This window comes from Telmatherina bonti (genome assembly GCF_933228915.1).
Source record: "Telmatherina bonti genome assembly, chromosome: 21".
Taxonomy (NCBI): domain Eukaryota; kingdom Metazoa; phylum Chordata; class Actinopteri; order Atheriniformes; family Telmatherinidae; genus Telmatherina; species Telmatherina bonti.
In genome coordinates, this window is record NC_136630.1 from 6,542,797 (window position 1) to 6,554,620 (window position 11,824).

The window sequence follows — 11,824 nt, forward strand, 5'->3', positions numbered from 1 at the left end:
ATATATGTACTCAATTTAAGGTTTTTAATCTTACTTAGATTTGATTTCAGTTTTTGCAGTGTAACCCTCCCCCCATATGGCGCCTGTGTTTAGTGGTAGTACAGTATGTATGTATCGGGTAAAATAGGACAGAAATGGAAGTTTACAAGCAAAGAGAATATTGTTACACATTAAAAGGGGAACCAAAATGAGGAAAAATGTTAAACATGATCGTTAACATACAGTTGTGATTAAAGAACGTGATCCAGAACTTTAGATAAGAAACTTGTCAGGGGCCACGGGGAAATTAAACAGAGCAAAACTAAAGAATTGAAATAAAAACCTATGAGGTAAAACAAAACAGAAAGACATAGGATGGCAGTACTTTTCTAAAACAATCTATAAGAAGTGATGACAAATAAACTGAAAAAGTGCATTCATTCATTCATTATCCTAACCGCTCAATCCAGTTCAGGGTCGCTGGGAAGCTGGAGCCTATCCCAGCAGTCTCTGGGCAAAAGGCAGGGTGCACCCTGGACAGCGCCAGTCCATCGCAGGACCGCACAGAGACAACCACTCACTCACACACTCACTCCTAGGGACAATTTAGAGTAACCAGTGAACCTAACATGCATGTCTTTGGATGGTGGGAGGAAGCCACATATACACAGGGAGAACGTGCAAACTCCACACAGAAAGGCCACTGGCCAAACCTTGCCCCAACCAGAAACCTTCTTGCTGTGATGCCACAGTGCTAACCCTGAAAAAGTATGGACATTTAAATAAAAAAAGTGATGTGCCGGCAGACCTTTTACTTTGGAAATGTGACCAGAAGTGCTTTAGTTCTGTGGTTAGGATGAACTTTGAGGCACCGCCTCCTCAGACACCTTTGCAGACTGGAAGGCGCGCACGACTTTTACGTGCCCGGCCTGTGGGGGGAAAATGCTGTTGAACAGTCAGAGAGGGCTCACTAGACTGTCGCTTTTAGGAATCCAACATTAGTTTGTGTGAAGAAGAGCCATGAAGAAACACCTGAGTCCCACGAAACAGCAGCAGCAGCAGCCGCCGCCACCGGCTGACGCCCCGGTTCAAAGCAGCGAGGTGACCGTCCAGCAGCTCAACGAGCTCCTGTCGGACGGCAGCGGCTTCTACAACCTTCCCACCCAACACTTCAACGAGGTCTTCCCCAGAATCTACATCGGGAACGCGTGAGTCATCTCCCGTTTTGTCTGCAGATCTGAAGCAGGACGCCTGTCTCGCGTGTCCGTGACGGGGACAACCGTGTCTACAGGGCGGGCTTGTTGTTTTGATGCCTCCGCTGACATCAGAGAACAAGCCTGTTGTTGTCAACAAACAACCGGCTGTCCTCGAAATAAGCGGCAGGTGGAGGTTGTGTAACACCGAGACACAACCCCAGCCTTATCATCACACTGATATGAATAATATTTAGCTTTTTATAGATGTGAAAATCACCGAAAAGACGCGAATGACGACGCAGAATAACGTGATTTTAGTCAATGAATCTCTCCACTGTCGGTGTCACAGCCGTGTAATCACGTCTCCATCCAGCCGCTCCCCTTTTCCCTCCAGCCGGGATGCAGGGACACCGCAGCCTCGTCATCCAAAGCGCCTTCCCCCCAGCTTGTCATACAGAACATGCTAAATAAGAAGATGTGCATGTTGCAGGGAGTGACTGCCAGCAGATATGGAGTTCATGCAGAGAAGTTGGTCTTTGCAAAGCCATGCAAACCTTTCTGACTTTTTAGATTTATAATCAATACTTTTCACCTTGGATCTTTTCCACATCAGGTATGAGATACCTCTTGTGGTTGATATTTAGAATGGCTTTAGGGAATTACTTTTTATCCCAGGATTTGATGTAACATGATGTGTTTTGTAACGTTCCCTGTAAAAGTTATTTCCATTTCTTGCTGCTTTTCTGCTGACTTAGACAAAGCAAGACATTTGATGATATGACAAGCAATGCGCAAACAGATCGATTGATTTGCTTGAGTGAATAATCAGGAATGTAATCACAGTTTGGTTCTTTTTTGGCACTAGGGAACAAATGCAATACACAACAGCTTAACAATGGTGTAAACAGGAACGTGTTTGACATTAGAGATTAAAACAATAAAGAAAGCATTTCCAGTAAATTCTCCAATGAAAGATTAAATAAATAAAAATATAGCCCAAATTAAAATATACACCACTATTGTAATGTTCAGTATCTGCACACACATAATATAAGGAACAAATCTTCCAAGAGAAAAATAAAAATAATTCACTCAAACTTGTACAAATATTAATTCAATTCAGCCTTCAGTTTTTTATTGAAAAGGAGAACTTTAATTGCACGTATGCTGTAAAAGAAAGTAACACAATTGGCTGCAACATTAGAACGTGCAGTTTAATGAAACAATAGTTTTGAATGTGGACATTTTCTGATCAAGTCTGTTTTCAAAATAAAAGCCCAGTAACCATTTCACGAGTTTTATTTACTTGACAGTATTTGTTATTGTTTAAAGACGAAAGTTAGAGCTGCACAATTAATCGTTAAAGAATCACAATCTTGATTCATACTTGTATACGATCTCATTTTCAAATGACGACAATTTAAAAAAAAAAAAAAAAAAAAAAAAAAAAAAAAAGACCACAAATGTACTGCATTTCAAACTGGGACATCACCAGCATCAAAACAAGCGCTCCCAATTTCTCCCTCAACAAATGACAACAGCAGATCCTTATACCACGGGACGCAGATGCTGGCTGGTAGGAAAAGACTTTCTCGCTAAATCCTGCGACTTTCCAAACCCCCTTGGCGACTTTGTTTTTTTCTTTTTGTAAAAGCGACTAGTGACAAATTTAGCAACTTTTACTGGAGTTATTGGAGACATTTCTGGTGTTTTGGCGACTGACTTGAAGGCACATATTGTTTATTAGTGACTGTCATGAATGAGCAGCGGGAGCCTCTCCCCATCATAAAGCACTCCCAGGCACCCAGTCTCTGCAGAAGGGCAGATTTTTCGCGATTTTTTTTTTCCCAATATAAATATTTATTGCACGTTTTACCGGCACGTCAACTTTGCAACAGCTGACACTGAATATAAAAACAATGAATGTCTTTCTTGTCTTCTCTTACACACACAACCTTTGAATAATTTTCATAATAACATTTTTGAACAGTATTTTTTCTGTGCATAAGGTGATGAGAGGTCGGTATGTTTCTTAAAATATAAACAACAGGAGGGTTGGACATGAAGCTAGAAATTTCACACAGCTGTCCTTTGGTTAAATTTGATATTCTGACATTTAATAATGGAGGACAAAAGTGATTTATGCAATGTGGGTCTAAAGGTATTCAAAATCTACTTTTTTTTTTTTTTTTTTAAAGTGATAGTCTATTTCAATGGCAAAATAAAAAATTTTTTTTTTTTTTTTTTTTTTTTTAAAACCCCAACAGAAAAGAGTTTATTCATCGTACTAAACATATTTAGGGTGGTTTTGACTCATCTTTTGTTTCTCCCACAATATTCCTCTCTCCTACAACGTCCATTACATTACATGTATATGGCCAATTATACAAATTAGGCAATGATGTCATTCAGCGACTTCTAGCGACTTTTAGAACAGCCAATAGCTACTTTCTTTACTTTGGACCGGCAAAGTGACTCAAAAGACACACTTTAGTAGAGTTACTTTGTTTTGTTGTTGTTTGTTTGTTTTTTGTAGATTTCTTACTTTTGGTTTGTTTGTAGTCAAATTAAAACATGAACATATGTTGGCAAAAACATAACTTTTTAAACTACTTACTGGACAGACAGGTTAAACTGTCTCGCCAGCACCTTTTGGGCTTCCGTACCTTATAGTGACGTGAGCGCACTCCCGCTGGTTTCCACAGAAACGCATAAACACAACAACATGGCAGCTCGCAGCGTACAACAAGTGCCCCTCTGTGTTTCCATTACTTTTTTTTCTGCAAAATAAAAACGATATTTGTACATTTTGACAAACAACAGTTGTGATTTGCGGGTGTTTCCATTGAACGGTGTTTAGCACATTAGCATCACATTTTGTAATTGCGGTTAATGCAAAGTGGGCACGTAGCGTTATTTTAGGGTTTTCTACTTGCTATGGAAAATTGGCTTCGGATTTTCAAAGCTTTTCTCCCTCACTTTCTTTTCTAAAACTCTGAAATTTTCTGCTGTTTATTCCACACTGCGCCATCTTTACCGGGAATTAACTGGTCACGACTCCCACGTCACGTCTGGGGACACGTAAACGCAAAAAAGTGTTTCTATTACACTTTTGCAATATATTTCTATATTGAAATGTCTGAAAAACCACCTCTTGAGATCGTAAAAAATTTTATAGCAGTGAGTTTTATGGCAATATTTAGTTTTTGCGCAGTAATAAGGTGTCATGGAAACGCAGGGTTTTCAGTGTGGGAGGGGGCATTGTCACATCCACAGGGGTCTGAAGCCAGATGCAGCTGATAGGCTCGTCTTTCTTGCCAAAAATGTGTAAATTAAACAAAAACAACAAGAATGTAATAATACATGTATGTTAGAAAAATAGCTTTAATCAACATTCAGGGATTTTTAAAAAATAGTATTTTGTATCAGAGGTCAATTTTCTCTAAACGCATGTTAAGAAACATTCATTTTTATTACCTCATTGTCAATGTGGGAAATTATTTTGGTTAATTAATGTCAAAATACTCTAAAAAGAGTCACTAATTTTCTTCCAAGGGGAGACATTTTTATTTGTTTATCAATTAGTTTTTATTACAGAATAAAGTTACACCAGTGAAGTGAGGCCTATTCTTAAATTTATGATCAAAACTTAAAAACTATCCCACAGTGGAAACCAAGTGGCAACCTCCGGCGGTTAAAAGTGAAGCCTATGTGGAAGTGCATAAAACTGCAGTTCCCCCTTCATCCACTAGGGGCTGCAAAACAGAGCAAATCCCCATAGACTCCCATGTTAAAAAGACCAACTTCACGGCAGAAATAAACATGTTTACAGCCTGGTTCAAAAATCCATTTTAGCTTTAATAGGTCAGGTTTACCTTCATGACAACTGTGAGGGGGAGTGAATTTTTTTTCTAACTTGCCCGTTTTAAAGTAATTTAATCTCGAAGTTCCGCAAAATTAGGGGCGTGTCCTTTTGATTGACAGGTACCAATCTCTGGCTTCAAATAAGAATAACGTAGAACAACCACGGTTTTTAGCCGGTTAACAATGTGACTTAGCTTTAGCTCACTTACCTCCGTTAGCTGGTTAGCTCCCGTTATCTCGGGGTTAGCTTTTAGCTACAGAAAGCTCAGAGTTCGCTCGATGTCAATCATCCGCCATGACACTCAGGGCTCCCCTCTCAGCTCCACCTCTTTGCCCATATTTGTATTTTCCGGGTGAGCTCGGTAGGAACCGCCCACTGAGCTTCAATTCAGCTCTTCAGAAACCTGTGGGTGACGTTACAGAGGCTCTGACCATTTCTTTATATACAGTCTATGGTGGAAACGCACTAAATGCAAACATGTTGTTTCTTATAATGTTTACAGAGGCAGCGCCTGCATCTCTTTTTATATTCTTGTTTAACAGCTTGTTTAGTTGCACTTTAAATTCGGGTAAACTTCTAGGCTGACTGCAATAAAAGCATTTTTTAAAAAGAATAATTCTTGATATTTGTCTTTTTTTTTCTTTTTACAGTAAGGGGGAAAAAAATAGATTAAAATCGGATTTGGTTTAAAAAAAATCGGAGATTTTATTTTTTGGCCATATCGCCCAGCCCTACTCTTTTTGGCCATATCGCCCAGCCCTACTCTGACCCTTGTGCTGGTAGTCATCTCAAAAAACATTTCCACATTTCAATGGATATTTGGCATCACATACGTTTGATGCATTGCTGTGTAGCTCCATCTGGTCCTGATGTGGTCTTTCATAGTTCCAAAACACAAATTGTGGGTTCAAAACATCTGACCATTTAATGGTTTCAGGAGTCAGGTTTGTCAAAATACTAAATAGAGATGAAAAGTTGAGCGAAACATAACAGCCAAATACATTTTCATGGCTTTTAGTTTTTATTGGGATATTTTACGGAACAACTCCTAATATGATTAGCATGTTTATGTGGCAGAGAAGGGATCCAGGGATGACCCTGAGAAGCTGGTTAGCACTGCTGCAGTCCATTTTGTTCTGCTTCCTGCCAGCAAGGTAGTGGAGCAGCACACACAGTACAAGCGTATTCCTGTAGCTCGGCGCTACTACAAAATCAATCTGAATGAGCTTGTTTGCCTTCAGACGAAGAGTTGGCATCCTGCGCTCAGTCCAGCCTCATCAGACAAAGCTGCAGGTTGGAAAGGTTGAGAGACTCTGATGGTCTCCCAGGTTTACCATCATGTTTAGCGTCTCGCTAAGAAGGTTTGATCCCGGATGAAGAAATCCACTGATTATAAAGACGAATGTTTTCTATATTTGCTGAACTGTTTTATTCATTTTACGATCTGTCATAACAGATGGAAAGCAGAGTGGAATGTGAGATGTTTCAAGCAGAAAGAGGCAGTATTGATTGATTATTAAAGCCTGTACCATGTCCACCTTTCCTACATGTAAGACCCAGAAAGCGTAGACCAAGCAGCTGGCTGCAAAGTCAAATAAAACCAAATGAACAGGTTAATGCTGCTCTAATAAGTATGGCGGTCCTTCATTCTGACTTAATTTACAGATCATAATTAAAAGGAAAACTGTCCCAGAAAATACTCATTAAGGTCTCCCATGAATTTGTCCCATTTACCTTGTTATCAGGCTCTGATTTATAGTTTGATTGTAGAAGAGTTTAAGTCCTCTTTAAAAAATATTTATTTTATTCCGTCATTCACACAGTCATTTGTTAATTTTCAACTCATTAAGAGCTAAAGAATCTTCAATTAATTGTAGATAAAAGATGATGTTAGTCTGGAAGATGATGTGAATCAGTTCACAAAATGTCACATCGATCTTTCTGAATTTTGATTGATCAGATGATGACCAAACAAAAACAGGTGAAACTTGGAAGATGGGACCTGATGCGCCCAGTCAAGCATAGCATTCCGGTCAAAATCTGACTTCAACGCGCTGCATTTTCAGCCATGACATTTTTACCAGTTTGCCTGCTGAAAGTTTAGTAGCTCAGCCAAAGTAAACTAGTTCCCTTTCAATGATGGGTTACATGTTATTTTGATAGTGTCAGGTCGGGCGGTGGGGATGTGGACCCTAATGCAGGGAAGATCCACAGGGATGCAGATTTCAAGGAGATTTATTTAACCCAAGGAACTCTGGTGACAAAAACAACAAAATAATCCGGCAAAGAAAACCAACAAGTGAGGACTATAAATACACTGAACCAAACGAGGCACAGGTGACACAGATGAACTAACTGAGCACAGGTGAACTAAATCAACAGGAAATCAATAAAGCTAAACAAGAACCAGGAGAACTAAACAGGAAAAACTACAAAATAAAACAGGAACCTGAAATGAAGACACACAAAGAGTCCAAACCCTGACAAATAGTATAATGAAGAATGTAAATGTCAATGCTTCCACTCAGGCTTCCTTTTATTTTATGGACCAAAAATTAAAAAAAAAAAACAAAAACAAAAAAACCTACGTGGATCAAAAACTGTCTTGTGTCAAAGTAAATGCCTCTACCATGTTCCACCAGATCCTCATTGCCTTTTGGTGTCCGTCATTTGACATATAGATTATTTTAGACAACTCATACAATATGTGCTATATGTAGTAAAGACCCAGTATGCGTGCTGCTATCGTACTTAGAAATGATAGAATTAAACCAACTGGATTCTACCAAGTTTGCCCCTCCTGGGTTATTGGAGAAGCATAAAAAAAGATTCAGGGAGGATGAAAGTGTGGGTTCACGCCAGGCTAGTTAAGCTTGTTCCATCCTCCACGAGAAGCAAGAACTGAGTTCTTGCTCTCAAGGCTGCAAGAAAAAATTTCATGAGTTGTTGGAAATGTTAAAATGAAGAACTGATTAAATTCTGGTGGTGATCCGGATCACTGTTTGGATCCAGGAATTTTTTTAAAAGGATTCTTTAACATCGTGCTTGGTGGAGGTTTCCGCTCTCCGAGTGCTTTTCTAGTTTCATATTCAACGAGCAACATCGTCCGCTGCAGGGCAGGTCGTGCACGCGGCAGGGCGGGTCGTGCACGCGGCAGGGCGGGTCGTGCACGCGGCAGGGCGGGTCGTGCACGCGGCAGGGCGGGTCGTGCACGCGGCAGGGCGGGTCGTTCACGCGGCAGGGCGGGTCGTTCACGCGGCAGGGCGGGTCGTGCACGCGGCAGGGCGGGTCGTGCACGCGGCAGGGCGGGTCGTGCACGCGGCAGGGCGGGTCGTGCACGCGGCAGGGCGGGTCGTTCACGCGGCAGGGCGGGTCGTGCACGCGGCAGGGCGGGTCGTTCACGCGGCAGGGCGGGTCGTGCACGCGGCAGGGCGGGTCGTGCACGCGGCAGGGCGGGTCGTGCACGCGGCAGGGCGGGTCGTTCACGCGGCAGGGCGGGTCGTGCACGCGGCAGGGCGGGTCGTGCACGCGGCAGGGCGGGTCGTTCACGCGGCAGGGCGGGTCGTTCACGCGGCAGGGCGGGTCGTGCACGCGGCAGGGCGGGTCGTGCACGCGGCAGGGCGGGTCGTTCACGCGGCAGGGCGGGTCGTGCACGCGGCAGGGCGGGTCGTTCACGCGGCAGGGCGGGTCGTTCACGCGGCAGGGCGGGTCGTGCACGCGGCAGGGCGGGTCGTGCACGCGGCAGGGCGGGTCGTGCACGCGGCAGGGCGGGTCGTTCACGCGGCAGGGCGGGTCGTTCACGTTGCTGGGCGGGTTGTGCACGTGGCACGGCAGGTCGTGCACTCGGCTGGGTCCGAGTGTTTTAATGCCACATGTAAAAACGTTGGTACTTTCTCACCACCTCGATCAGCTATTTTATCAAAACAATCCGTTTTACCTGCAACAGCAAAAATGCGGAAGCAGCAATTCCGCTTCATGCTTTCTCCGTGTTAACCACGCCCACCTCAAATGTCCGACCAATCACACGATACTTCTCGGAGCCCCACAAGAAAAAAGTTCTGCCAGCCCGGTGTGTCGAGAACTTTCTTCAAACGCGTCTGCGAGAACAAAATGAGGTCATTTTCTTCTCGGGCCTCAAGAACAAGAAAAAAGTTCTCGCATCTCGTGGAGGATGAAACGAGCTTTATACTGTTATTTCTGTGTGTTTAGCACAGGGCGTGAACACAGATTAAACAGCAAGCCAAACTCGTATCTCACAAGCCAGGATGGTGAGTGTCATGCTCCTTTATTTCCATTTTTTTCAGCGTCTTGACAAGTGAAATGACGAAGTAAAACTGCAAAAACAAACAGGAAAACAAGACTTAACATTGGACCAGCAACTGCTACTGGGATTAGCTGGCTAACAGGAAGCTACATTTAGCATTCTCTAGCTGTTAGCACACATTCAAGAATAAATAATAAACTAGTTCAGTCATTGGTGTCTAAGACAAACATATGTGTTAGCTAAGTGAAACCAAACAATACACTTATGGACATTTCTGGGAAAATAATGAGAAAAACTCTAAATTGTTTCTAACCTGCTTGACATGTATTAACTTAACGGCATCAACTCGCTGGAAAGTCTCGCTGGAAGTAGCACAAAGTCTCGCCATATTTGCACAAAGTCGAGTTTGTTCACAACAGTATCAAATAAAGCATTACTCCTTGAAAAAACACGTGTTTCTTTATATTAATGAACAGCCCATGGGCAGAACAATAGTCGTGGGGACTTTGTTCGATTTGGCGGGAACGCTGGAAAATTTTGCACCATCCTTTGTTTTGGTTTGCTGGTCTAAAATGAGATCTGACCAACATGAAAAATATCAGGAAGACGACAAAAACCTGGATCATCGATTGACCTGAACTCAAAACAGCTTTCTCACCTCAGGAAAACAACATCAGGTTTTCACAGTTTTATGGTTTCTGTTTTTACTTTGTCTTCAAACTTTATACGGTTTCCACCAGAACATGTCCAGTTTGAGCAGCAGGAGGGGCGGCGAGCTATCCAGCATGTTGCGTCACGTCGTGTCCTCTCTTTTATTCACCGAATGGTGCGTTTGCTTTCACACTGCAAGCAAACTGGGACCTCTGGTTTTCCAAAAGGCCAATTTGTCCTTGTTTTGTCCACAGCAGAGTGTGAGTGTGTGTTCACACTATTCCAGACAAACTGTAAACTGGGGTTTGCTTGAAGCAGATCAAATGGCACCAGTGTTAGAGCACCCAAAGGTGCTGGTTCAATAAAAAAAAAAAAAAAAAGCAGGTACATGATTTTAACTCTGATTTAATTCTGGATAATATACCTGGAACAGTATTACTGGGATTAGCTTCATGTTCCACACTGGAACCTAAAACAGCAGTTCATTCAGATACTGTAAGGGTCGATATGATTTACGTTATTCGTGCAAACTAGGGCTGGGAAAATCGAATCGAAAAATCAAAAATCTTTTTTGCTTCACAATTTTAAAATCTATTTTTTGTTAAAAACTTTTTTTCCCCCAAATAAAATCAATCCACTATAAAGTTTTTGGAATTTTTATTGTTTTTATTGATCTTTTTACTTGTCTTTTTGGGCGTCATAGCAGCAGAATTATGGTCTGACTGTGTTGTTTTTTCCTCATTGAAATCAAGAAATTTTTATTTGTTTTTAATTTACAATAATCAGCAACATCAAAGAATTGTGAGAATCGCAATCTAAATTGAATTGTCACCGAAAAAATCTAAATCAAATCGGGACAAAACCATATTGTCACTGCCCTTGTGCAAACACTTTTATTTTTTATTTTTTACTTCCGTTAATGAGACTTTGACCAGAACAGCACTTGGGTTTATTCAACTAGTCGGTAATACGCTCATAAATGGATTATGACTGCACTTTGCAGACTTGCTCTGTTTTCAGATGGCTTGTAGTCAGCACTCTGAAACCTCCATGGGCTGCTCAGCGACAGACTTAAGGTGTGGTTGTTTGCAGTGAGAAACACTCTGGCGCTTTGTGAAGCTCCTCTTTAATAATGGATGTGTTGGGACTGCAGATCCCAGGGTGAGGAGGCTGGGACACAGTAGGAAGGAAACCATTGGATGTGAACCCAGCTGAACCCACTGTGCCTCTGCATTGTGTTGTGTAGAAGTACAGTAATTGTAAATACGGACACTTTACTGCACTTTAGACGCGCACACAGATGCATGTTCTGCTTCCAGTTGCGTTTGCATCTTAAGTGCTCACATCGTACACACTTACTGAAATATTAATGCGCTTCAGCTCTGGAGTTTTGTGAATGAAACTAAGGGTGTGTTTGCTTTGCGTCATCACTATTCTGCCCTTCGGCTTGACACACAGGCAGATGGGCCGTTTCATCTCAGGATTTCTGCTTTTTCTTTATTTTTTTCATTAGTTCTTGTGGAGGGGGCTTTGTTGCCACTTTCTCCAGGGAGCTGCTTGTGGGTCACCTAGCCTCGCTTCACCGGCTTCATATCGACCGTGAGCAGATATAGCATTAAAAACACAGCTGTCAGGATGGGCGCCTTGCGGATTTATGAAGATTTATGATTCTTAATGCAAGTGTAAAACTAAAAACATTCACCTTGATTCTTCAGATAACCTCATCTTCTAATAACTGTTATATGATGTTTCACTCTGTAGCCGTAGCTTAAACAAGAAATTATGTGTAATTAGTGACACTTAACGCTTCATAAACCCTTGTATCCTTAATAAACAAAGAGGCGTTTTATTTGCAATCAATGCAGTGTC

The 11,824-nt window shown here is 41.9% G+C and overlaps 1 protein-coding gene across 1 annotated transcript in view; it reads left to right on the forward strand.

Annotated features, from left to right (window-relative positions):
- Nucleotides 1-931: 931 nt before the first annotated feature.
- dusp3a (dual specificity phosphatase 3a) overlaps nt 932-11,824 on the forward strand; it is an 18,486-nt gene continuing 7,593 nt past the window's right edge. Inside the window, exons 1-2 of the mRNA XM_079261173.1 lie at nt 932-1,187; nt 11,469-11,554. Coding sequence (XP_079117299.1) covers nt 1,000-1,187; nt 11,469-11,554 — 274 coding nt within the window. The 5' untranslated portion in view covers nt 932-999. The remainder of the gene's footprint in view (nt 1,188-11,468; nt 11,555-11,824) is intronic.